At 50.0% G+C, this 27,603-nt stretch overlaps 2 protein-coding genes across 21 annotated transcripts in view; both read right to left on the bottom strand.

The window, feature by feature from the left end:
* The window catches only part of BFSP2 (beaded filament structural protein 2), a 64,364-nt gene extending 46,637 nt beyond the window's left edge, over positions 1 to 17,727 (bottom strand). The window contains exon 1 of the mRNA XM_070493195.1: positions 17,242 to 17,727. Coding sequence (XP_070349296.1) covers positions 17,242 to 17,727 — 486 coding nt within the window. The remainder of the gene's footprint in view (positions 1 to 17,241) is intronic.
* Positions 17,728 to 19,953: 2,226 nt separating this feature from the next.
* Positions 19,954 to 27,603, bottom strand: part of TMEM108 (transmembrane protein 108) — a 335,504-nt gene continuing 327,854 nt past the window's right edge. For all 20 annotated transcript variants that reach the window (XM_070493253.1, XM_070493264.1, XM_044754420.2 and 17 more), the window contains 2 exons: positions 26,773 to 26,927; positions 19,954 to 21,862 (listed from right to left, as the gene is read on the bottom strand). In XM_070493253.1, coding sequence (XP_070349354.1) covers positions 21,740 to 21,862; positions 26,773 to 26,927 — 278 coding nt within the window. In that variant the 3' untranslated portion in view covers positions 19,954 to 21,739. The remainder of the gene's footprint in view (positions 21,863 to 26,772; positions 26,928 to 27,603) is intronic.

Genomic DNA, 27,603 nt, shown 5'->3' with positions numbered 1-27,603 from the left:
GGCAACGTGAAATTTTATGGTTGATTTATAATCCTCAGGAAATCAGGAGCTGTCGTGGAAATTCTGACGTGAACAGAGCGACCGCGCGGCGGCATGAACGGCATGGCTGGCCTCTCAGGGTGACAAGGGTGGCTCTGGTGGTGAAGGGATAATTAGAGGCATCCAGTGCTTCACACAAATAGCATTTTGCAGCTGGGTGACTTGGGGTGCAAGACAGTTCCTGGAGCAGCCAGAAGGTGGCGCCACTTGTCAAGAGAACAGGTCAGGGGCAGCAGCCTGGGACGCCCCCATCTCCAAGGGGCTCCCCTAGCACTCTGATTTGGCCTGGAGGCCACCTAGTGGGATGCTTCTGAGACACCAAGGGTCCATCCCTGATCGCCCCTGTGCAAATGCTTATTCCTTCCCCTGGGGTGCCACAGAGGTGGCTGGGCAGAGGTCAGAGGAGAGCCTAGCAATCCACATTTTAAGGACTGCAGACAATGGCATAAATTGCTACCACAATTCATTAAGCACTATGGCACTATGCTCAGTGCTCTAAGTGAATTATTTGCTTTAATTCTCATGACAATCCTGTGGCGTAAATATTATCCTTATTTTACAGAGGAGAACATTGGAATTCAGAGAGGTTAAGAAATTTGTTTTAGGTCACAAAGTTGGTCAATGGCAAAGTCGGAATTTGAATTCAGTTCTTTTGGACTCTGTAGCTTGTACCGTTAATCTCTGTGCTGCACTTGTCCTGGCCCCCTCCTTCCTGCCCTGCTCTCCCCGTGCCTGGCGCTGTGCGGGGTGTTAGGTTCAGGGATGATCTGACCGCATGTCTGCTGTCGGGGATCCTCTGTGTAACATGGAGGCCCAGGATGACAGCAGTGGGCGTCTGGAGCCGTGATGGTGCGTGTCCCGGAAGGGGCAATAAGGGTCACTTGTATCCAGCATCAGCTTTAGCTCAGGCCCGACGCTGGGGCTCTTCGAGTTGGACATTCCAGCTGTTCGTTGGTTCAATTTAATCTGGGTTTCTGTGATCTGGGTCAGTGTGGGCTTCGCTCTCCCTCAGTAACCCCCGTCTAGCCAGTTTCTCCCTTCACTGCCAGTTGGAAAGACCTGGGCTGTATTCTGGCAGTTGTGGGGGGTTGATAAAACTGCCACTCATCAGCGTGGGGGCGTGGGAAATGGAGGAGGCCAGCATGTGCCGAACACTCCCGGTGCCAGCCGGCCGACCAGCAGAGCCGCCAAGGATCAGGGCACTGGGCCCGTGGGAGGGCTGTTTCTCCTCTTGGCTTCGTCCTCTGCTCGGGGATAATGAGGAGCAGGGGCAGGAAGGTCTGTGGCCGGGCCTTCAAAGATCAGAGAACCCCACCCTCTCACTTTCCAGGTGAGGAGCCTCAGAACAGGAGGGATTTGCCGCAGGGCACACAGCCAGTTAGCAGCCAGAAGTGCAGACAGACGGGGCAGTTGGCTGCACCTGATCTCTTCGTGTCCATGAAGAGGGTGGTAAGGTGACCACCTGCTCCCGGAGTTACGAAAGGGAACCCGGCCATGCCCTGTGTGTCTGCAGGAGATGTCAGTTTGATCCAATCTCTTCATTTAACAGTTGAGGAAACTGAGGTTCAGCGAGGTGGAGTAACTTGTCCAAGACCACACAGCAAGTCAGTGACATTTACTGTGTTTCTGTTATATGAAGAGCACTCTCGTAGGCTCTCTGTACCGTGGCTTTCCTCTCTGAGCCCCAAGCTCCGTGTGGTTTGATAGGATTGCAGATCTGATTTGAAGTGCAAAAGGAAGTGAAGGTAAAGTGGATTAGGTGCAGAAATATTGGTATTTCTGGAACTTTTAAAATGACGTTTGAGGAAATAGGACAACAAGTCGGAAATCAGGACTATAATGTGAAAAAATCCAGAGCTACTATTATGGGTTGAATCGCACCCAAAAGATGTGTTGCTGTTCTAAGCCCCAGCACCTGTGAATTTGACCTTATTTGGAAATAAGGCCTTTGCACATGTGATCAAGCTAAGGTGAGGTCATTAGGGTGGGCCTGAGGCCAACTGACTGGTGTCCTTAAAAGAGGGAAATCTGGACACAGACACACAGGGAGGATGAAGGCAGAGACTGGAGTGAGGCGTCTACAAGCCAAGGAGGGCCAAGGATGGCCGGCCTCCTCCGGAAGGTAGAGAGGAGGCCTGGAACAGATGCTCCCTTAGAGCCCTCGGGAGGCACCGAGCCTGCGGACACCTAGATTTCCAACTTCCAGCTTCCAGAACTATGATGGAATAAATTTGTGTTGTTTTAAGGCACCCAGTTTGTGGCACTTTGTTGTGGCAGGCCTAGCACACGAATTTAGCGACCTCATTAGCTGGTTACTTTGCTGGGCACTTCTGTTTGTTGAGTTAACCAATATTTATTGTGCATCTACTATGTGCCAGGCACTGTCCAGGGTGCCAGAGAAAGAGCAGGGGAGCTACGTCCCTGCCTTGCTGAGCCTTGCTGTCTAGTTCACGGGCATTATGCCCCAGGGTCCTCACAACAGTGCTGTGAGATAGGGCTCATCCTCCCTCCAGTAGAGACCAGGAAACGCCCTCTCAGGGGGTTCTCGAGCGGGCCAGGGCCTCACGTCTGGTAAGGATAAAACTGGACCTTATCCAGGACAAAGTGGCTACAGTAAAGCTGGGCTCTTTCTGAGGCCACCACCCTCCTCCTTTCCATTACACTCTCTTCACCTCATTTACAGCTCAGGTGTGTCACTGGGGAGAGAAGGGTGGCACAGGTGGGAGTGCCAGCCCCAGAGATGCGTCCAGCTCAGCAGTTCTGAGGCACAGAGAGGGCCCTGTCTCTTAAAGTCACAGCACAGCCTGAGAAACTGTGCCCCACCCGCTGGCATGGAGGGTCCTGCGTGAACCCAGAGACCCCTCACACGCCAGCTCTGTCTCCAGGCCTCCCTCCCCCCGCTGAGGATGAGGAGGCTCAGGAAGCCCAGGTTGGGCGTGAGGAAGTGGCTCCACAGGCCTGACCGCTGGCTGCCGGCCAGGCCACGGTCCTCCACCTGCGTGAGAGTGTTCACAGAATATCAGCGAGAACCAGCTGGGGCGCTCTGATCCTGGTGGAAAGAGACAGAGATAAGACCATGCCATCCTCGTCTTTGAACAGAGGCAAGGACACCCTGCAACCACAAAAACTCAACATTCCTCGCCCAGCTAGCACGAGTGACGCTGCGTCTTTACTAATGACAGCCCCATGCCTGTCGTTCCTCCTGTCTCCTGGATAAAACCTGTAAGATACCCAGTCATTGCCCCATCCCAGTTCCTGACGGCATCAACGCAGAGCAAGTCCTTGCTCTCAGACTTTCACCCAGATCACCAGCATAAGCCCAAACCCCAGAACAAGCCCGGCACGACCCCCTCTTCCTGAGACGTCCCAGGCTCCCCTAGCGGGTTTCTCCCCCACTGCAGCAAGATAATAAACCTGACTTTGTCCACCTATAAGTGTGTTCTCGGAGGCGTGTGCCTCACCCGCAGACCCAGCACCCATGGGGGTCAGCAGTGGGGACCCCTCCCTTGTCACCCCCTACGATGAACTCTCAGCTCTTCAAGTAGCCTGTGGAACTGGCGGGGCGGGGGGGCGACTACCCTGCAGGGGACAGGGACCCGGAGACACTGATGTAGGCGTGCGTTTTACGGGGGACCCGCTGCCCGTGGTGGAGGGGAGCACCCCCAACTCGGGGGAGTTCATGAACTCTGCTCAGATAAAGACATTCTGCCTCGAGGACCGGCTGCTCAGCACATTTTTCTGAGCATTAAAATCACTGAACAAGAAAAATAGAAATCCCTGGGGGGGCTGCACCATTCCCCGGCAGCAAAGCTATTAAACTCTGAGGCCCAGCCCTGAGCTGTCTGACGAGCTGGAAGCCGCCCAGCCTCGCGCGTCCTCGCTAAAGCAGTCAGATCCAGTTAGAGCGGTGCTTGCGTAAGGCTCAGTCACTGTTTCTGACACATTCCTCCAAACTGAGAGAGGCAGAGAAGAGGAGAGGAGGGAAGTTCCTCCCAGAGTCTAAACTCCTCACGGAGAACCGCCCTCGCTGACTCTGACTCCATCTTATGGAACAGCGGGCCCTCCGTGTCCCGCAGACCCACTTAGCCTTTAGGGCCTGGGGTCTGAGACAGACCGACACTGGTCTTACAAATAGTAGGAAGGGGTAAACAACACTGCATTGATCCAGGCTGGGATACTGACTTAATGAGCAACAGCATCTCTGTGGGCCTCAGTTTCTCTGTCTGTGAAATGGGTGTTATGGGCTGAATTGTGTCCCCCTCAAATTCGGATATTGAAACCCTAACTCCCAGGACCTCAGGACCTGAGGAATTTGGAGACAGGGCTTTTCAAGAGGTAATCAGTTAAAATGACGCCATTAGGGTGGGCCCTAATCCAATATGATAAGAAGAGGACAACTGGACACAGCTGTACAGAGGGAAGGCAATGTGAAGACACAGGGAGAAGATTGCCGTCTACAAGCCAAGGAGAGAGGCCTCAGGAGAAACCAACCCTGCTCACACCTTGATCGAGGCCTTCCAGCCTCCGGGACTGTGAGAAGACAAATGTCTGCTGTTTAAGCCCCTGGTGTGTGGTGCTTGGTTATGGCAGCCTGAGCAGCCTAACACAAGGGGCACAACCCCAGCCTCCCGGGCGACACAGACATTGTTGAGAGGATCGAAGGAGATAGTAAAAGTTCTTGTTAAATCCTGCCCGTTAGTGTCACGCAAACGTGAGGGTCGTCTCTGACGCCTGCAGTTCATAGTGGAAGTGTGGACGGTCCTGTCTGCCTGAGTCTTATCCAAGGGCGCGATTTTGTTAGGAGAAGCTGGAGGGGAACCTGTTCAACCTGCAGAGTGCCTGTGCCCGCTCCAGGGCGCGCCTGGGATCTGGGCAAACCACCCCCGAACTCAGAGGCCTGCCCGGGGCTGCCCACTGCAGTTAGTGCCTGACAGGACCGGCCTTGGGGGTGCAGAAGCCACACTGGGGGTCCCTAGGCACCTGCAGACCTGAGGTCTGAAGTACCCCCAGGAGCAATTCACCTGGCAGGCAGTGCTCCTTCGGGACAGGGGCAGGAGCCACGCTCAGTGAACCCCACGTCCCAGGAGCTTCACCCCCTTGTCTCATTTACTGCTCACAACCCACGAGAGAGCCATTTCCACCCTTATCATGCAGATAAACAAACCCAGGCCCTAGTAAGTTAAGACACAGGCACGAGTTTCCTTGACAAGTAAGTAGTAATACATTCCTTTATCAGATAACCCTCCTCTTCAGAGCTGGCCCGGGGGCAGGCCTGAGGAATGGCTCTTATCTGCGGGGTGGCACTGAAGATGATGAAGATGTGGCACAATTAAAGGCTGCGGATGGTGTCTGGAAGCGCTCTGGGCAGCCGGGGCCCGAAGGAGGTGCTGGGGGAGGGGACAGGGTGTGGATGGGCTAGGCAGGTGTGGGCAGTTAGAATTCAGGGCTACTTTGCCTCCTGTGTCACTTTGCCGAGTCTGCTGAGAGGGGGGCCTCGCTACCTTCATTTCTCTCCCTCCGTGCTGCAGTGTTTCCCCTAAGACTTATCGAGATGGTTATTCATCAGTCCTTGAAATAAATAAATCCAAGTAGTTTTCCAATAGCAGGTGGGTTTTGTGATGGGTTTTCCGCTTCCTGGGCACTGCTTTTCATTCCCCTCTCATCACAGCTGACACAACTTCTCATTTCTGCTGAATAATGCGTTTGGGACAGTCAGCTCTGCTAGCTCATTTTCAACCAGATAAGTGAGTCTTTATGTGCTTTTCCCCAGCCAGACCACGATAAACTAGGTTTTATTTTCCTAAATTGAGTCCTCAACTTTGATGGGTCAGCATCAACCCTCTGGGGGAGTGCTGAGGACAACGTTCCGCCTGGAACCGTCCTTTCAAGAAACCCCCTCAAGAGCTTCCGCGTGTGTCCTTGCGCCAGCTGCCTGCATTAAGTTTTAATTTCGTTCTTCCAGAGAGTGCAGGCCATTAGAAGGTCTTTCCTCTTGCTCTATATATGGGTGTTTAGTTTTGTTGGGTTTTTGTTCAGAGACGAGGCTGTTGCGATGGGTCTTTCCTCTCCCGCTGGGACGTCAGAGAAGGGTTCGCTTGCTTGTACAAGGCGGTGGGCTTCCCCTGCCCCAGACCTGGCTGGAACGCCCCTGCCTCCCCCCAGTAACAAGTCGCTGGCAGGAGTTTTATTTATTACTTTTTTTTTTTCAGGTAAAACATTCTAACAGTTCAAAAAAGTCTACAGCCCAACATAAGCCTGCTCCCAGCCCTGTGTCGAGTCCCGCAGCCCGCTCACTGGAAGCATCCATTGCTACCAGCCCATGAGAGCTTCCAGAGTCTGCCCCCCCACCTTTTTAAAAACACAAATAGCATAGCGTTGGCGTGGTTTGCAGCCTGCCTTTTCACTCAAAAATACACATTGGTGCTGGTTCCACGTCAGTCTATGAGGAGCGTCCTTGTTCTTTTCTTGCAGCCGCACAGGACTCAGCTGCGCTCTGTAGCCACCTCCGGCATTCAGGTGGTTTCCAGCATTTCTCTCTGGTCTAGGCCTTTATCAAAGCTCTCCACCCCTGACTGCAGGTTTCCGACTTGAAACCCTGAGTCGGTCTGACTCTGTATTCAGCCCTTGCTGTCCAACCCTCGGTTGGCCGCCTTCTGTGTGTCGTGGCAAACCCCCTCCGAGGCAGGCTCTGGGGATGGAGTCAGGGGCATGGGCTGGGACCTGGGAAGAGCTTGGTGCTTGGTGGTGAGACAGCAAAACTCTCGGCATAAATGATGCCGTCCAGCCCCCACACTAAGGGACCCAACCAAACTCTGGCGGGGCTCCCATCAACCCTAGGATGCCCCCAGCCCCCTTAAATGCCTGCCTGAGAAAGCTCAAGCTGCCAAAAAAATTTATTGTTCATTTCAGCCAAAACCTGACGAGAGGCCTCTGACCGCCCTTTTCTTAATTACTTTAGAAAACTTAGAATTGTAAATCCTTTCTCTGCCCCTTTGAGATATAAATCTACAACCTGGCGTGTTCCCTCAAGGACATGGGAGCCATCTCTGGGAAATGCAAACATCTATGGAGACAGCTCCCCTCTCTTCCAGTTCCTGCGGGAGGCACAACGCTAACTCGTGGGCGCCCAGCTCCAATTTGCTCCTGTCAGAAAGATATGAGAAGCGTGTTTCTCCTCTGGATAAGTACCGATTCGCAAACACGGGTGGCCTGACCACATAAACCACCACCACCCCAACCTCCTCAGTACTTTTCCTTTAGCACACCCAGGTCTAAAAGCCTCTTCGTTCCGTGGAGTTGAGCTCAGTTCTGTACCGAAGTCTCTCTCCTCTACTGCAGTAGTCTGAATAAGATCTGTCTTGCCGATTTTAGCAAGTGTCCAGTGCAAATATTTCTCTTCGACTGTTTGGGAATCTGCCCCATGCACAGACTGCCTTGCAGACGGTCATACCAGGTCCTGACTCCCATCCTTTGTCCATGCTGGGTCCCGGGCTGAAGGGCCATCTTCTGGCATGTTCTTTGGGTCCCACATTTAGTCCCCACTTCCTCGTTCTTACTTAGGACCAGCCAACACCCTACTCCTTCTCTAAACCGCTGCAGTGTGTGTGGATTGAGCAACTCGTGAATGCATGTACATAAGCACAGTTATTTATGGTATTATTCACTTAATGTCTGTATCTTCAAATTTATTCATTTTCACAAACTGTAATTGGGTGTTGATTATGCACTCAGAAATTTACATACATTATTTTGTTGTATGATAAATCATAGACCAACCCTATGACGTAGATATTCTATCTTCATTTTTTTATGAAAGGCTCAAACATATTTAGAAAGAGAGAATGATGTAATGGACCCCCACATACCCATCCCCCAGCTTCAGTGAATATAAACACATGGCTCATTTTGTCTCACCTGTACCCCCTCACGTTTCTGCTCAGCCCCAGAGTATTTTGAACAAATCATATCATCTTATTTCTTCAAATATTTCAGCATGTACTGCTAAATTATAAAGATGCTTTAAAAAACCCACATAACTTCACAACCATAACCACATCTAAAATTAATGAGAATTCCTCAATATCATCAAATACCCAGTTCATCTTTCCTCAACTGTCTAATCTATTTTTTGTTGGTTTGAATAAAGTCGATTTCAGTGGGTCGATATGTCAATTTAATCTCTTTCAATTCTTAGGTTTCCCCTCCATCTCTCTTTTTTCCCCCTTGCAATTTTTGCTTGTTGAAAAAATTGGATCTAGAGTCCCGCAGTTTCCCACAGTCTGGATTTTGCTGATTTCGTCCCTGTGGGGTCCGTTAACACGTCCATCTGAACACTGTGTTCCCTACAAATTTGTAGTTTTATATTGAGGTTTAATCACATTCAGTTTTGGGTTTTTTTTGGCAAGACTACTTCATTGGTGGTGGTGTGCACTCCACAAGGAGGTGCATAATGTGTGCTGGTCTCTCGTTTTGTGGTTTTAGTAGCCATTTGATGATCATTATTGCCTAGATCCATTATTTTATTATAGCAAAGTGGTGATATTCTAATTTTATTTTAATAATTAATATTAACTATAAGTATAAACAAAATAAATAATAATTACGTCACTATTCATTTTCTAGCTGGAATACTTCTATAAAAAGACACTTCCTTTTTTAAATTCTTTCTTTCTTTCTTTTTTAACCCTAATGTACCTATCGGTCTTATAGGAAAGACTGGAAAAATGCCTGATTCTTTCTCATTATTTACCAGTTGTCAAAATAATGAGTTGATTCCCCAGCAGACTTCAAATGTAGTTAATTAGTGGGAGGTTTTTTTTTTTTTTTTTTTTTTGCTGAGGAAGAGTCACCCTGAGCTCACATCTGTTGCCAATTTTCCTCTTTTTTTTGCTTAAGGAAGGTTAGCTCTGAGCTAACATTGTGCCAATCTTCCTCTTTTTTGTTTGTGGGTTGCCGCCACAGCATGGCTGACAAGTGGTGTAGCTCCGTGCCTGGGAACTGAACCTGGGCTGCTGAAGCAGAGTGTGCTGAACTTAACCACTATGCCACAGGTCCAGCCCCTGGGAGTTTTTAAAAAATATTATACTGACCTCATAGATTTAAACATATTTGCTGTGTTTCAATCCATTGCAGTTAATATTCTCCTTCATACTCAATCATCTTTGGTTGGTTGGAGCTTATTAAAACTGGCTGCTTAGTTTTTTGATATGACTCTATTAGTTCTTTATAGTTTACTTGGTGTTTGGTGTGACAAAAAGTTTCAGACTCATCTTGTACATTTCCTGCACCCAAACCTGGATGCAGCCATTTCTCTAAGGAGCCTCTGTTCTTTTGGTGAAAAGTGGTAGTTAGAAACCAAAATCTGAGGCTAAAAAGGCTCATTGCCACTGGGTTGGCCGTTGTTTCTAGGTCTTGTCACTGGCCAGAGCTAGGAAATAGGCATATATTTTTTGATCATATACCCCATGAGTTTATACTGATAATTCCATTTTAAATTCAAGACTAAAGAATTGTCACTAAACCTTATCAGTCTTACAATTGTGTCTCCTTTCACCCACACTAAAAGTCTCAGTTCTAATGACACAAATATAATTAGTCTTTTGCTTTATCCCACAGTACGCATGCATACATACACTAGTGTCTGAACGACAATGCCAGCACTACAGCTAACAATGTGGTTACTGAAAATAATCTCATTCTAATCTCACTCTGCATCCCCACCAGGGATGTACAGTCAAGTTACTGTGGCTTACTGTTGGAACAATTCTAATCGGGTGATTATACCATCAATATGATATGTAGTTAGATTCATTTGTTTCCATTTCCTCTTGATTTTTAGGATTTCCTTTTTAAGATTTAATTTTGTTTTTTAATTCTGTAAAATATTTGCATGGTTCCAAAGTCATCTCTAAACAAGATAAATCAAAAGAACTCTAACGTTGATTCCTTTTCCTTCTGCCCCACACCATCCCTCCTCCAAAAAGAGATCATTTAAAAACATTTGTGGGGTTTTTTTCTCTGTTTTTTTCAATTACAGTCATGCATCACTTAATGACGGGGGTACGTTCTGAGAAATGTGTCATTAGGCGATTTTGTCATTGTGTGAACATCATAGAGTGTAGTTACACAAACCTAGATGGTATAGCTATATACCTGGGCTCTATGGTACTAATTTTACGAGACCACTGTCATTAGATGTGGTCTGTCATTGACTAAAATATCATTATGCAGCACATGGCTGTAGAAGCAAATATGTATGTATATGTTCATATCCCTTCCTCTTTCTTAGATGAATGGTAGGATGACATACACACTCTCCACCTTGCTTTTATCTTGATATATCCTGGAGGTCACTCTGTAATAGTTATAGAGCTACTCCTCATTCCCCTTGTGGATGTATCACTGCTTATTCAACTCGGCCCTACTGATAGGTATTCGGGTTATTTGCAGTCTTTTGTTATGATAGATCCGATGGAAATGAACAGCTTTGTGCTTCCTTCTTGCTCCTGTTTTTGCCAGTGTGTCGTTAGAAGAGATTCGCAGAAGTGGGATGTCTGGATGAAGTCATATACACATAAATGCATATCTCACTTGTCCAGATGCGCCAGATTCCTCGCCATGGGGACCGTGACGTTCTCTCTCCCCGTCAGAGCCGTGCGAACTTGCCCATTTCCCTAGCGCCTCGCCAGCAGCACACATGGGCACACTTCCAGAGTGTCGCCAATCTGATACGTGAAAATGTCATCTCAGGTGGGTTTTTGTCTTGTTCTGTTTGTAGTTCTCTTATTATGAGTGAGGTTCAGCAACCTTTTATATAGTTAAGAGCTATTGTCACTTATTTTTATGTCAACTGTCTGTTCATATCCCTAATCTATTTAAAAATACACATGTTGTTGGCTTTTATTTTAAAACTCCAAATTTTACATGCTGTTTATAGAATAGAGTTATTAACCTTTTGTATTCTAAATTGCAAATACTTTTTCCTAATTTGTCATCTATGTTTTAGTTTTGCTTACGGTGTTATTCTGCAATGCAAAACTTAAAAACTTTTGGTATTCAAATTTATCAATATTTTTCTTCATTGCTTTTAGATTTTGAATTGTAGCAAGGAAAAATTCTCCCACACTCAGGTTATAAAGGAATTCACCCATGCTTTCTAGTTGTACGGTTTCTTTTTTTACATTTAAATCTAGGATACACTTGGCATTGGTCCGAATGGTACAGTGAGGGATGGGTCCAATTTTATTATTTTCCTATGACTATCCAGCTATCTGAATACCACTCACGAAAAAGTTCATCCTTTCTGTCATTGGTTTCACCTGCTGCATTTAACAATACTAAATTTCCACACGCAGTAGGGCCTACTTTTGAATATTGAATTTTGTTCTGTTGGTCTTCCCATAGTTTATGTGCCAATACAAAACTGCTTTAACGACCAAGACTTCCTAGAATGTTTTAATGTCTGGGCGAGCTGCCTCTTCCCTCCTTGCTCTTCTCTTTCAGTTTTTCTTTTTGGCTATTTCTTGCCTTTTTGTTCCTACGTATGAAATTTATAATAAACCCTTGTAATCCTTAAAAAACTATGGTATTAAAAAAATTAGGATTGCATTAAATTCATAAATGAACTTAGGGAGAACCGATGTTTTTCTTGAGTCTTTATATTCAAGCACTGGTATTTCTTTCCATTTGTGTCTTTCAAGAAGGTTTTCGTTGTCTCTTGTGGATTTTGGACGTTTCTTGTTGAGTTCATTTAGAAGCATTTTGTCTTATTTTTTGCTATCATAAATGACATTTTCTCTTTTTGTTGTTTATGTATATGAAGGGCGTGCATCTTTAATGTCATTTTATAACCTGCTACTTTACTAAATTTAACTTTACTAAGTTATCTTTTTGTTTGTTAGACAGTTTTCACACTGGATCCTTTTGGACTTTCCAGAAAGACCAACATTTTCTCTCTTCTTTCCAAGTTGCACCTCCAATTGCTTTCTCTTGTCTAACGGCATCGACTGCTACCTCTGACCAATGTTCCTTAGTAGTAAAGATAGTGGGCATGCTTTTCTTGTTCCTAGTTTCTGTGGGAAGGCCTCTACTATTTCCTTCTTAGAGGTATTTTATCATGTGAAGACAGTCTCCAGACATCCTCATCATCCAGATGAGAAATCGAGATGAACGAGATCGGTGAAGAACTTGCCTCAAGGTCACCAGGGCCTGAGTTTGACTTTGGGGCTCCCTGGCTTCAAAATCCTCAGACTTAGCAGCACACCCCCCATTTTGCATTATCTGTCCCCCATTCCTCAACACAGACCTCACATTTTAAGAGATCTGCAGAGAATCAAGAGTGGCTGAGGGGAGTGTTTGGGAAGGGCTCAGAAAGAGGCAGGACAGCCCTTAGGCTCTCTGTTTTCTTCAGCAATTCTGCTTCCTCCCAGACACATTCTACTTAGCCAAACAAGAGCCCCCAGGAAATGGGAAACCACCCTTCTTAGAAAGCAGTTTAGCAACGAATATTACTCCACGAAATATTATATTACTCAACCAAGACCCTTGGGAGAAGCCTCATGCCTCCCACCCCTCCTGTCCTCCATCAAAATATTTCTTCCTGTCTTACACATCATCACTCGCCCTGGGCGGAATTGCCCCAAATGTATTTTTCTCCCTGTAGTTACATTTCTAATGACACTTCAGTGTCCCTTCTAGCTTGGCTAACGGACTAACTGCCTCACTGGCCTGCTCTGACCCAACAAATTGCATTTATTAGGAAATAGACTGCGTGGTTTGTCTTGGGTAAATGCATTCGGGCCTCGCAGATACTAAAATAGCTCGTGCTTCTCTCTCTCCCCCTTTCAGAGACACCAGGGTGTGAATCACGAACAGTGACCCTGTTGTCTTTCTTTTTATTCCATGGGGAGGGATTACCTCTTTTTTCTTGTTTTTTTTAAAAAAACCTTTTAGGACCTCAGGTTTCATGTGGAGAGAAACCTGGCCCTGATCTAGATTGACTGTTTCCAGGAATTTCCCCAAATAGTCACGTCCCCAAAGTATGGGCGCTCTCTCTGCAAGGGACAGAAAGAGGGACTGTGAACAGCAGGAAAAATATTCAAATCAGGTCCATTTTAAATTCTAATCCTCTTGCCTTCCAATAATTTGATTTCCTCCAGCTGAGTCTTTGCTGTGGGAGGTCTAAGCTGCCCTGCTCTCCCGTGGAGATCACTAATTTCGGTGGAAGCGTCCCCCTCCACGTTCCCCTTTTTCCGCAGGCAGCATCTGCCGCCTGGCCTTGGCTCTCCCTGTTCGCTTTGAGGCTCCGTCTCCACTCTTCTTGCATCTGCGGCTCCCAGGCAGGGAGGCTGCCTCATTCCAAGCTTGCATTTGGCCTATTTGAGGATGAAAGGGCCTGATGTTGCGCCCAGAGCTTATCATCAGCATCGTTCTCTTGGCAAGAAAAGCCAGGAGCAAAGCCCGAGAGGGGAAGGGCCACCTTCTGCGGGAGCAGTGGGCAGGGGCGGGGCCTCCCTGGCCTCTGTGGCCACCACTGGGGAGTCTTCCTGTTTTCACTGCTTAGCAGAAGTGGCCGAGAGACCCCAACACAGCTGAGGAGCGGGCAGAGAGGTTTGGAGTTGAAAAGGAACTTCACGTACATTTAACCCTAACCAGGACTGGCCACATAATTTGTGGGTCCCAGTGCAAAACAAAAATGTGGAGCTCCTTGTTCAAAAAGCAGGAAAAAAAAAAGGCTTTTAAAGTTACTAAAATGTAAAGCTTTATCCTTTCTTCCGTGGTTTTTCTCTCAACCTGTCATGGTAAATTTTGCTATGTAATCTTGCACTCCCTCCGGCACAGGGACACTGAAGGGGCAAGTGCAAACCCTCCTAGGCCCCCAGTGGCCCCGTCCCAACATTTGGGGCTCTGTGTGGCCCACTAACTGCTGGGTTACCCTTCCCACTAGCCACTGGGCCCATGCGCCAGGTCTTGGCAAGGGGCTGGGAAGTCAAGCTGGGCATCTCCCTTTCCCACAGACCAGCCACTCCAACGCACCCCCCAGAAGATGGAAACCTCAGTGCCACTCTGTAGGCACCGGGATCAAGGGTGGGCCAGAGTTTCACCCTCCCCACCCCCAGGCGCCTGCTGAATGTGCTGTGGCACTGCCAGCCCTGATGGGGACAGCTGCTGCCATGCCCTACTGTAAGATGCCACCCTGACCCTCCCTGCCTCTGGGACCAGGCCCTTGCTGGGGGCAGGGCAAGGAGGGGAGGGCGGGAGGGGCCTGACCACGTTGCCTGTGCACAGCACTTCATAGTTCCTGAAGCCCCTTTTTGCATCTTATTTCATGCTCACAATGACCCTGAGAGGTGTTCATCCATTTCAAAGATGAGGAAAGTGAAACACGGAGCGGAAGGAAGTCCAAGTAAGTGGTGGAACTTGGATCTGAAGGGACATCCCTATCATTGCTGAGCATCAATCCTGTACATGGCTTGAGGCACCTGCGATGCCATGAATGAAAGTCTTTCTAAGCTGTTCACCACTGATTTTACTAGGTACATTACATTCAGTTAACCCCCTTAACAGTTCTGCACAGTGGATACAGTGATCCCCAAATTGCAAATGAGGAAGGACATTCAGAGAAGTTAAGTAACTGACCTAAAGTCACCCAGCTAGCAGATAGCGGAGCCAACATACAAATGCAAGTTCACCTGACTCCCAGTTTATGTCCTTTCCACTCTTCTCACTGTGCTGGGAAGACCTGGTCCTCCTCTATGTGAGCCTGGGGTGCGAGGGCATGGAGGTGCAAATGACCACAGGACGCAGACACAGGTGTCACGAGGTCATCGGAGGAGCAGGGACAGCATCACAGAGAGCAGTGAGGCTGGGGGCATGCTGTGTGTTCATGGGCCCCCGGTGGGTGGTACGGCTGGGACAGAGAGGGGGCTTCGGAAGGGCCTTGTGGCCTGAGCCCTGGGTCCTGGGTTGTGTCCTGTCAGTGATGAGAAAGGCTTTTGGGCGGGGACATAACGTGGTCAGATCCCACGTGTCCAAAAGATCCTTCTGGTGACTGGTGGAGAATGCAGGCTGGAGTGCAGGGGTCAGCAAAGCCATATTCCAGCGGGTGTTGAGGCCTGGAGGGGGCTGGGCAGTGCGAGGCAGTTTTGCAACAGTAACAAAGGAAAAATCATGTGTATATCTCAAATATGTAGAATTTTCTTTTGTTCTTTTTGATGGAACAGAGCTTAATATGGCTGGAAGGCCAGGCTGTGTGATACAGAAATAACTCCATCTTACAGGTTGGTCTGACTGTCTCTTCATGTCCATGTTTTAAAAAGAAGAAGAAAAAGAGAGCTCTGTATTCAACCTAGGATCTCATTTATAGTCACTTAAAAGGCAAATGGCCCCCATTTGGGATTCTGACCACAGTGGCGGGGGCCAAACATCCCGGCGTCTGGCCTTCGCTTGCGCAGTCCAAGCCCCTGTCGCTAGCTGGTCTGGCCCTGTTGCAGATGGACTAAGTCTTGTGGCCATACTTTTTGACCTAGAAATTGGGATGCCTGGCTTCTCATGAAAAGTCTGTGTGGCATATGAGTGCAAGAAATCGTCTGGCAGATGCTGAAATACTGGAATATCTAGGAACGTTCTGGTGATTCATAGGACATAAATATTTGGAATCAGCACTGTTGGGGGGAATCCTGGAGGAATGGTTGCCTTAGACTGACGACTTTTAGGCCCGGGACTATTCTGAGATGGCTCTCCCTCATGGCCCAGATGGATGCCAGCGGAACAGCAGTTCCAGTGGGGAGCCTAGAGGACAGGGTTGTACGTCACGTGGACTGTGCCATCAGCCGGGCACTGACTGATGGTGAGGAGAAGCATCCTGGGATGCAACGGGGGGCAGGAGAGCAAACAGGGGCCTCCTGAATGAGTCTGCTAAGCATCACCCAGCCACACACGGGTGAAGGCTAGTGACCTCCTCTCGGGAGCTGCATGCTGGGCCCTTGGGTGCAAGGGGACTGAGCTGGCAGTTCCTAGCGGGGTCTGAGGCTGGTTTAGCTCAGAGGAATCCCAAGACCAGCACTTGGTGGTGAGGGGAGGAGAGAAGCCAGCCACCCACAAAGGGGCAGATGAGACGTGCAATAGTGGCTGGAGTCCCAGCGTCAGAACCACAGGCTGTAGGTCAGACATGATGCATGAACTCGGTGCTCAGCAGAAATAGCCCTAGAGAGCAGGTCCTGACCAAGCAAGGGAGAAAAATGAGACTCTGGCTCCTGCCCTGGCCAGTAAGACAGCCACTAGCCACGTGTGGCTATTTGAATTAATGAAAAATAAAATAAAAATTTCAATTCCTCAGTCTCATTAGCCACATTTCAAGTGCTCAATAGGCGTATGCGGCTAGTGGCTACCGGACTGGACAATGCAGACACAGGACATTGCCATCACTGCTGAAAGTTCTGTTTGAATGTAAATTATCTCATTAATATTTTTATATTGATTACATGTTGAAATAACATTTAAAATATATTGAGTTAAATAAGACATACTAACATTAACTTCAACTGTTTCTTTTCACTTTTTTTTTACTGTGGGCAATAGAAACTTGTTAGTAACCCTGTGGCTCATATTTCTATTGGTCAGTGCTGTTATAGACGGCTACAGGAACTTACCTCCATTTTTCCATAATGTTTAATGCCACATCCTTTCAATGGTATTCCATTTAATGATGGCTGTAATAATCTTTTCTTAACACAAAGGTTAGAGTCAGCCCAGGGTAATGGGACAAATGCAAGCTGTGGAGCTGGAAAAATTCAGGTTTAAATCTCAGTCTCATCTCCCTACTAGCTGTGTGACCTTGGGCAAATAACTTCTCTGTGCCTCAGTTTCCTCGTCTGAGAAATGCAGTCAACAAATGAGCCCTGGCACAGCACGGCCTTGAACATCAGAGGGGATAGTGCATATAGAAAGACCATCATGGGGCTGGCCCCTAGGACACTTCAGGAAATGGTAGCCATTGTTATTGTTAGCATTGTCATCGTATTTTTAGCATGAACATTTAAGGGATTATAGTCAGTTTCTCTGGCCACAGACCGCTTACCCCCCTGCCCCTTGGCTTAGCACTTTTCTTCTCTGATAATGACCCCTCAGAGATGGTGCAAAGGCAGCTGTCAGCACCCTCTCCCAGCCATAGGCAAAGCCCTTGGGCACAGCCCAGGCACTCACCTGCTGGCAGCTGCTGGCCCAGGAGGCCCTGAGGGCACCCCAGTTCTCCGAGCGCCCGGCCTTGCTCTCCAGGTGCATCCGCAGCTGTGCCTCCAGCTCCTGGCTGACCTTCTCGAGGGCGTGCACCTTGGCCATGTATTCCACCAGGCAACCCCCCAGGTCCTCAACGACACTGAGGTCCCTTTCCAGGCCTGGAATAGGCGCCGTGGTTCCTGAGCTCCGCAGGCCTTGCAGGAAGACACTGCTGATGCCCAGGGCCCGACGGGTCACACGGGCCGCCAGGCCACCTGTGCACACAGTGGGTGCCATCCCTACATAGACCCTGGGTGCTCGGACAAGACCACCCACAGCGTTGGTCCTGGAGGCTGGGGGGCTTTCCAGGGGAGATGATATCCGTGCTCCCCTGAAGGATGCCCGGTGCCTCTGGAGGGGCATGCTGGGGCTGGCCCCGGGGGGCGCCTCCACCACCACTCGCCTTGTGCTCATCACCCCTTCTGCCTCTGCTGTGCCTAGTGGGTTTACAGAGTCCAGTGGCTTTTGGTTTCCAGACCCAGCATCCCTATGGCCCCGTCACGGGTCTCTCTGGAAGCTTCCCTATCCTCAGGGCTGCTTTGTCTGCTGTTTTCCATGAGTTTCCATCATTCACCAGCTGAAAGAGCAACAAGCCCTGCCCAGGGCTGTGTGCAGAGGCGCTCATGCGTTCTCTGCAGGGTCATGTGCCTGACCTCCCAGATTTTTCTGCTGGTGGTGGGGGAGGCTGGATCAGTGGGGGCTGTGGGGGTGGCTCATTGGGTTTGTGTATTTCACTGCCTAAGAGAGGGCAAGGCAGGCAGCAAGCAGCCCCATTTCACACATGAGTAAACTGAGGCTCAGAGACCTCAGGTCACAAGCGTAGTGAGCCAGGACCAAATCCAGGTGTTTCACTGCCAATTTGAAGGCTTTCCACATTCTTACATGTGCTGTGTGTGAATGTGGATAGAAATGGATGTGAACCAGCCATGGTGGAAGGCCGCCCCAGGGACTTAAGAGAAACAAAGCAAGCCTGTTGCTTCTTCACCCTCCCTCAGTGCTGGCAGCAGCTTCAGGGCCCTCTCTAGCATCTTTCTGCCCTCGAACATGGCCGTTCATCAGCTGCTTCACCTTTCTGGATCTTAGTTTCATGCACTGGCCTGGGCTTGAACTCCCTAATGTGTTAGACAAGGGACTTGGGGCAAATTCAGTTCCCACACGTTGGGCACCTAGAATGCTCTAGCTGTTCCCTCCACCTCTGTTTCCCCATCTGCCAGAAAACTAGTAAATACAGAGGTTTTCCAGTAAGCTCTTGAAAGGTGCTCCAAGGTAGGATTTGATGACATCCCCTGGGTTTTAATTCCTGCCGTCAGCGTGCACTAAAGCATGTTGTCACGATCACATCGCAATCAGTTCTCCAGGTCCAGAAAGGACCCTCCAGCCCCCGGGATAGCAAAATGGACCTAAAAACCATTGCACTTAAGTTTTACCCTAGAGAAACCCAATAACCAAAACCCAGAGCTGGATATTTATCCCAGATCCTGCAAGGTGGGAACACAGCTCAAATGAGAGAAGGGGAAGGGAGTCACTTTCTAGCAAGTACTGAATCCATCCCAGTGCTGTGTGTGACTTCCATACTTTACTTCATTGAGTTCTCAATTCAACCTTAGGAGCTGGCACAGAGTTGACATGTACTGCCATTTGGGCCGCACACTGCACACCTCCAGAAATATCATCACATGTTCCATGATCAGCTGTTATCCCCATATGTGGGGAGGACCCTGAGGGCTTCAACGACTTGCCCAAGGTCCCCTGTCCAGAAACCAGCAGAACTGGGATGAGAAGGCTGCTTCTGACTCCTAGTCCAGTGACTTATCCAGGACCCCCTCAATCTCCCACTACCTAGAGAACAGGGTACCTACCCAAGGTCACACAGGCAGAGTTAAAAACCCTGGTCGTCTACTGGAGTATTCTGTGTGCTCTTAGTTGCTGATTAGGACACCACAATTTCTTTTTTTCTACTTTGTCTATTTTAGATGAAGCTCCTTTATAAATATCAATGTTGGTTATATGATTAACAGATTAAGGAATCAACTTGATCGAGTAAAGGCTGGCAGTGTCCCTTGTTTATTTAGCGTAGCCTTCTTGCTGCGACCACCACCTCTGGTGCAGCCTGAACGACCCCCGGCGCCCACAAGACTGTTCTAACAACATCCTCCCAACACAGGTGATGCTGACTGGGCCCCGAGGAGCGGCAGGAATTCCAGCAGGGATCGTCCAAGGCTAAATGGCGGGCTCGAGCTACCGATGAAGTTGTTTGCACAGGTGTCATGTTTAGGCACTGTTATTCTCTACAGAATGGTGACACTCAGTGGCCAGATTAACTTCAGATTTCTCTGATGCAGAGATATTTACAATAATGCCCTGAGGGCGGAGATGGAGGATGAGGAGGGGATGTGCCCTAATTGTCACCAACGTCTCCGAAGACCTGAAGAGAGATGACTCTCTTTTGGAGAAATCACAAACGTGTTCTAAAGGATTCATCAAATGATAAATTGCTAATCCTATTAGCCCATCCTGCTCATAAAACCCCTTGCTGTTAAAAATGGATTACAAAATACAGATGGACATAGGTGGTGTTGGTACGAAAGGAAGACTTAATAGTTATTTTAAAATAAAAAGAATGCAAAATGTATTAGCAACTTGATGCTCTGGCTAATAAAATAAGTTTATTTATATATACACGGTAGCTGAATTCTGTGGATAAGGAAAAATAAGTCATACATCCACATATGTGTATATATAACATATGTATCTTTGATTACATATGCTATATATAAATTTACTTTACAAACAGATTTCTTTATATTTATACACACACACATTGGTATACCAAATGCGAGAGCTGACAGAAATATTATGATAAGGTTCAAAGGTCAGACAGCACACTGGAAACGGAATCTCAGAGCAACACTTCACCTGCTTCTTCATGGGCTGAAAAGCCTTCGAAGAGACAACAGCTGAGCTCACGTTAAGTAGGTTCGTACAACATTGACAACAGACAGTTTTGAAGGCCATCTCTTTTTTTTTAAAGGAAAATGTAGCAAGAAAGGAAAAAGTCATGATAAAAACACCACGGAAACGACACGAACATATGAATTGACATTCAAGTTCAATTCCCAATCCAACTAGAAGAACATTTATATTCAAAATATACTATCAAACTATTTTTCTTTTAGAGAAAGGAAGTGTCAGAGCAGTCGTCTTCTCTCCCAGCCACCACCTGGTAGGGGAAAAATGGAGCAGCAGCCATCTCTGGAGCCCGACTTGCGTCTCGGAGGGTCTGACCCATGGGCCAAGCTGGACGCAGCACGGGACCGGGGGAGCATCGGCTGACCCCGAGGAAGGGCGCAGGTTGGGCAGACGGGACATGAGAGCGGGATGGCAGGGCCACCGGCTGCCCCCCAAGCAGGTCTGCAACCGAGGAGGGAGAGAGGATGTCTTCTCTGGAGCGACCTGCTTTGGCGATCTTGTTTTTTTAAGATCGCTGGAGGAAGGTTTCAAAATGACGGCTCCACGCCTCAAGGCTTCTACATAGACACGTTCCTCTGGGCCACCGCGCGATGGCCTGTTGAGAAAACAAAGCTGCTCCCCAATAGACATTTGCTCCTCGAAGATGGGCTCGAAGATGGGCGAGCGTTCTTAGGCTCCAGGGCCGCAGCCCCGTCTAAACTCTCTCCAGAGGAAGGCACGTGTAATGCAGATGTGGCTGTTGGAGAGGATGCAGGCGTGTGCTTAAGGGGGAGCCTTCTATCTCGGGGAAAGGCAGTCCTGTCAGCACGGCGGGAGCTCCCTGTCCTGTGAAGTGCGGGGGACGTAGCCTCAGGTGCCTCACAGCCTCCATGGATTCCGGGGGCTGCATGCTCCTGCCCGCCGCCTGCAACTCGGCCGGAATCACACTCGACCGTGGTGCCGTTGTGACGTCACTCATCTTCGGCGGTGCTGAGATGTCCCCTTGTCCTGCTCCGTGCGTGAGTGCCGTCTCCCCCCGGGTGGCCCAGTTCCCCTCACCAGTGCGAGGCGGAGGGGAAGTGGGGTGACACCAAGTCAGGAGGCACCAGAGCTTTCAGCAGCACTCAGGGGCCGTGCACGTGACCATCTGGACAGTCCACTTCTGCAGGCCAGTCTCTTCCCTCACCTGCCCGGGGCTGCTGGGAACCCCCGGGGCTCACGGACAGTCAGGAAGAGAAGCAATGAAGGCCAACCGCTTTGCTTAGAAAGACTTTATTTTATAAAGCCAAGGGTTGTTCTGTAAAGTGTTTTTTAAACCACACTTATAAAAAAGATGTTGACAATTCTCAGGAAAAAAAAAGCTGAAAATGTTTCTCATTAAGTCAGGGTTACACAAAGATTACATTTATCATATATATGTGTATATTTATAATTTGGAGGTGGAAAGGAGGGACTGGCGACGCGGGGGCTGCGGCCCTTAGATCTCCGAGACTTGGTCGGTTCCCACGAACAGCGTTTCCTGGCAGAAGGGGTTAACGAGGACCATCCCCGTGTCTCTGTAGTCGCCATTGGCTGGGGAGCGGGGCTCTGAGAGCTGGTCCTGGGGAGAGAGAGGGAGGAGATGCTGTGAGCTGGGGGGGTCAGGAGGCGGCATTTATTTCCACATGGGATTGCTTGGTAAGCGTTTTTCATCATCCTCACTGCCAACGCTGAGGTGCAGCGCCCTCTCTGCTCTTCTTTCAGATTTTCACAGCCGCTTCTGAAAAGGATTTCCTGCCTCCTGAATCAGCCCCACCTCAGGGTGCCAGAGATGGCATCGCTCTCCTGGTAAAAGTCCGAGAGGCCTCGCCAAGCGTGACACACACAGCACATGGCTCACTGCCCTAGTGGGCAAAACCTGTCCACTTGGGCCCCAGATTCTCCTTTCTGCCGCTCCCTGAGAGACCTGGCTGCTTTTCCTCCCTGGAAAACACCCGACACTGCCCCACCCCTTTCCTCTCCTGCCACCGACTATTGGAGCTTCCGGGCGCTAACTCCTCCCCTCCCAGTCCTCCCAGAGCCTGGTCGGAATTCTCACCCCATTTCTGGTACACTAGATGTGCTGAGCTGAACAGATCTGAATCTGTGTGTGACTACACAACAGGTGGGAAGTGAAAAATTCAGTCTGTCTACACAGCCCCAGCAGTGGAAAAGCCTAGAAACAGGTGCTCCCCTGCTCAGGTCATCTGAATGGCTTTGGCCCCAGCTACCAAGGACTGCAAGTATTTGTGGGCCATGAAAGGGCTGTGCTCACACTCAGGCCCAGGTACAAATTTAGGGAAAAAAGTCACAGTTTGCTCCAGTTCTAAACAACCGAAGGCTCAGAACCTGCAGGCCCAGGTCTAACCGCCTTGGGCCCGACTTGCTTAGAAACACCTTCACTTTAAGAAGCCACAATTGATTCTCTGAGGTTTAGTTTTAAACAAAACATACACAATTTTTGAGGAGTACATATTGCTTTATGGCTAATAAGGAGAGAAAGGAAGAAAGGCCATTTGTTGGTAAAATGTCTTTCCAGAAGAGAATTTCCCTCAACGTCTGGATTCGCGGAGCGTCCATCGGTGGGGTGGTCACGGAGCAGCCCTGAGTACGGAGCACAGGGCAGGCGTCCGTGAGGGGACAGACATCCTCCCGCTGCCCTGGGCTCTGGGTTGAGCCGTGGAGGGGAATTCTGGAGGCTGAGGTCTGGGTTGCTGTCTTATAGTTCTCACAAAGCGAGTGTTCACCAGGCGTGAACCATGTGGGGATGTGTCACTGCGTGAAAAATAGGAGGTTATTTAGAAAATCAGACAAGAAATGAAGAAGAAAAAATGAGGAGGGGAGGGGAAAAAGGCAGCACGGAGCTTCCCAGCACTTCCTGGGCATCACCGTTCACCCGTGCAGCCGGGTTTGGGTTTTGCCGCTTCCATCAGCCGGAAGGGGAGCGGGGCGCAAGGTTCTCAGCAGCTACAGCTCAGGCGGAGAGCGCGGCCAGTCCAGGACAGGCCTGCGTGGGGGGGGGGGGGACACGCCCCGTGATGGTGACCGGTATCCCTCTCTGGGTGGTCTGCAGTCCCTACATGGGCCCAGAGCTGGAGCAACTAGGATCACTGTCAGTAAAGCAGAGGGAGGGGAGCAGACCTGCGGGAGGGGAAGAGAGACGAAACCCACGCTGAAGCCACGCCGAGCCTCGCGCTGCTGGTTCCACCGCAACCTGCTCCTGGGGTGGACTGGCCGGGCCGCCCCTCGGCCTGAGCCTCTGGCTTGCGTGTGACGGTGGCCCTGGAGGTCTGGGCCAGACGGACTAACTGGGCCCTTTCTACAGACGCTCACAGGCACCGTCCTGCAGCTTTGGTTCTCATTTATCAATTTGTCAAGAGAAGATGAGAAACGCAGAGTCGGGGCTCACACCCCGCACTCAGAGCAGGGCCAGCCCCTTTGCCAAGCTGCTCATTTTTTCACTGGCTGTAATAGGAAGACTTTTGCTCTCCGTGCACTGACCATACTAAAGGTCACGGCCTTCATGCAGCCTGTCCCTCTGTCTGTTCTTCACTGACAACTTTTTATTGAGTCTTCACTGGTGATAGGCTTTGGGCTGGGTGATGGGGAAACCGGGAACCAAACCTATGTGACAAACACTGACCAAGTGCCACCCACATGCTGCGCACGTTCTAGGGGCTGGCACAGAGCGGGGAGCAGAACAACAAGGTTCTTGTCCTCAGGCTGCTCATGTTCCAGCAGGCGAGACAGACAACGAACCAGTCACCAGAGACAGTGTGCACTGTCAGGCGGAGAGACGTGCTCGGAAGGGAAATAAAGCAGGGAAGGGGTTCAGGATTATGGCAGGGAGGGTGGGTGTCTAACGTGTGGAGCAGTCAGGGAAGGCTCCCTGAGGAGGTGGCCCTGGAACAGAGACCTGAAGGGCGTGAGGGACAGGGGCAGTCAGGAGAAGAGCGCTTCAGATAGGCGCCAGAGCAAAGCTCTAATGTGGGACACGCTCACTGTGTTGGAGGAAGAGCAGAAAGGCCAGTGTGGCTCAAGTGAGCGTGTGACCAATGGGCACTCTGGCAGGAGGGGGTCAGAGAGGTGGGCAGGGGCCAGCCCAGGAAGGGTCTGGTAAGAAGAATCTGGATTTGAATTGAAAGAGGAGCCATTTGAGGGTTGGGGGCCGTGGCTGACATGAGGTCCTGCCTTGAAAAGATCATCTGGCTTCTGTGTGGAGGACAGACTGCGGGAGGCAAGACGGGCGCAGGGAGTCCTGCTTCCAGACGCTCCCGCAGCATTCCGCGGTGTGAGGGACAATGGTGGCTTGGACAAGGTGGGCAGCAATCCAGGTGGCGGGAAGTGCTCATGTGTAGGAATAACCAGCGGGACCTGCTGACAGACTGGATGTGCGGTGCGTGAGAGGAGAAGGCACCCGGCAGTGCCATTTACATTACGGAAATGCCAGGTGAGCTTGGGTGTTTGGGGGGGAGTCAAGAACTCAATCCTGGGATGCCCCTTAGACATGCACAGTAGGAGCTGGGCCTATGAGTCTGGAGTTCAGGGGAGACATCAAGGCTAGAGTAGAACTTGGTGATCAATGGTGTGGAGATGGTATTTAAGGTCACGGAGCTAAGCAGAAAGAGAAGAGAGGCAGTGGGAGGACTGGCCTGGGCACCCCAGTGATCAGAGGTCAGGGAAAGGACAGGGAACCAGTGGTGGGGGTTGAGAAGGAGGTGCTGGGAGGTGGGGGGGAACCATGACAGGACAGGGCCCTGATGCCAGGGAGAATCGTTTTGAGGAGGAAAGGATCGAGTGTGCCGGTGCTGCTGGTGGATGGAGTAAGATGAGGGCTTGGAATTGACCCCTGGGTTTAGTAATGCAGAGGCACCAGTTATTCTAGTGGGGCGGAGAGATATTAAACTAATATCAGACCAGTAGCTTCAAAATTACAACTTGGACAAGTGCCATGATGGAAAAGTGTAAGGAACTGAGACCATAAGCGAGAAAAGCCGAACCCAGCCCGGCAGGTCAGGGAAGGCCCTTCTGAGGAAGTGACCGTGAGACTGGGCCTGCATGATGGGTGCGAGTCACAGAGGGGAACAAGTGAAGGCGGCGCTAGGGAGGAACAGAAGACATTCAGGAGAGGGAACAGCTCATGCACAGCCCTGGAGTAGGAGGGAACTTGGTGCAGCAAAGGAACGAAAAGAAATCCAATGTGGCTAGCACTTAGCAAATGGGGAGTGGGGTATGACATGAGGCTGGAAAGTTGGGCGGGGCCAGGTCCGCCTCACAGGCCCTGTAAAAGACTCTGAACTGTAACTTGGGATCAACAGGAAGCGACCGAAGGGTTTTGGGCATGGGACTGGTGTGATCACATTTATGTTCATCAAAGCTCACCCTGGCTGCTGTGGGGGACGGATCTGCAGGGGAAGTGGGGACCATACCTCGAGAAGAACTCTTCGCAACTCTCACTGCCTTTACTCAGATATCTGCCATCTTTCTCCTGGGACATCTCAATTGCATCTCAGTTGACCTACTCATTTCTCGTCTGTCTTTCTGTCTGTCCTCCCATCCATTCATCCGTCCATTAAACCACCCTTCCTTTCCTTCCTGTCCATTCATTGATCATGTATAGAGCGCCTGCCCCAGGCCAGCAGCACAATCTTTTAAACTAGGTCACTCAAGACTCAAAACTTTCAATGATCTGCTGCTGCCCAAGACTAAAATACAAACGCCACTCAACCCATCCAAGGCCGTGCCTGGTCCATCTACCTTTCCTGCCGCTCCCTGGCCCCCGCCCCACCTCTGTGTGAGAGTGGACAGAGCATGGACTCCATGGTCACAGAGACCTGGGTTCAGAGTTCAGCTCGTTCACTGGCCAGTCAGGTGTTTCGGGCAAACGCATCCTGAGCCGATGTACTCTTCCCTCCTGTGACATGCCACGGCCAGCCCACATCTCCCCCTGAGCTGGGCTACTTCCTTTGCTGGAATGCCTGTCAAGATCCATCTGTCCTTCCAGCACCTCCACTGGGACAGCTTTCCTCGATGGGTTTCCACAGCTCTCTGCAACTCTTCTTCTCTCTCTCCTGGTTTGTTTTGCTTTTGAATGATGCTTGGGGTTTGTACCTCAGCCACACCTTGGAACCTGGGCCCCTTGAGAGCAAGCTCTCATCTTCACAGTCCCCAGACAGTGCCTACCACACAACGGGTCCTCAATGAATGCTTGCTGACTTGTTCCCAGAAACATGGAGTCCCAAGAACAGTGCTTCCCAAACCTTAACACGTGCTCAAGGCACTGGGCGTTCTTGCGAAAATGCACATCCTGATTCAGTGGGCTGCAGCGGGGCCTGCAGACTCCTGGGGCTGTGGCTGCTGGCCCGTGGACCACGCTCTGTGGAGCAAGGCCCTAGGAGGTAAGCAGATGCTCCCCAGCCCTCGCTGGAGCCTGTGCTTGTCCCCGCAGTGGGGCCAGCAGTTCCAGGGCACCCTTGGGTTGGGGCTCGTTACCTCAGAGGTTTCCAGGGACTGGATCTCCCGCGGTAACTCCACGGCGTGCTTGTTGAAGTAGTCCATGGTGATGGCGTTGTTCCAGTAGCTCAGGTTGTTCTCCGGGTTGGCCGTCTTTTTCTTCTTCCTCAGGCAGCACACGGTCAGCAAGACAGCTGTGGGGAGAGCCCAAGTTAGAGAGACAGGGAGGGAGGCGGCAAGCAGGGGGCCTGCACTGCCGAGTGACAGGCGCGTGTCCGGGCGGGGTGGGGGTGCTGTGAAGGTCATACATTCAGCCTCCTACCCATTCATTCATTCAATTGTTCATTCAGCAATAATCTATGTTGAGGGCCTACTTTGTGCCAGGTGCTGAGGAGACAGGGTGTGAAGGACAAGCCAAGGCTGCCCTGTTTCACAAGCTTCCATCCTGTGTGTGGAAGGCTGCAGACGGGGTCAGATGATACATAAGTGACAGGCAAAATGAACAAATGAGGTAAATTCAGATAGTGACAGCTGTTCAAAGAAAACAAGACAGGGTGAAGTGAGAGAGACAATGGTGAGAATGGGCCAGAGACTGCATTAGAGTAGTCATGAAAGGCTTCCCCAAGGGGGTGATCTCAGAGCTGAGAATAGGGTATGGGGAAGGAGCTGCCACATGCAGAACAGAGGGACTGTGTGTTCCAGGCAGAGAACAGTATGTGCAAAGGGCCTGAGGTGGGGTCAATCTTGACATGTGTGAGAAAAGAGTAGCATGGCGGCAGTAGAGTGAGCATGGGGGAGTGAGGTAGGAGATGGGGCCAGAGTGGACTTGAGAGGCTGTATCCACAGGGCTTAGGGGCAAGAGGCCTGGAT

The sequence above is a fragment of the Equus asinus genome, chromosome 21 (assembly GCF_041296235.1).
Source record: "Equus asinus isolate D_3611 breed Donkey chromosome 21, EquAss-T2T_v2, whole genome shotgun sequence".
In the NCBI taxonomy this organism is placed as follows: domain Eukaryota; kingdom Metazoa; phylum Chordata; class Mammalia; order Perissodactyla; family Equidae; genus Equus; species Equus asinus.
The sequence above is the reverse complement of the archived record's forward strand: the minus strand, read 5'-3'. Positions and strand labels throughout refer to the sequence as shown.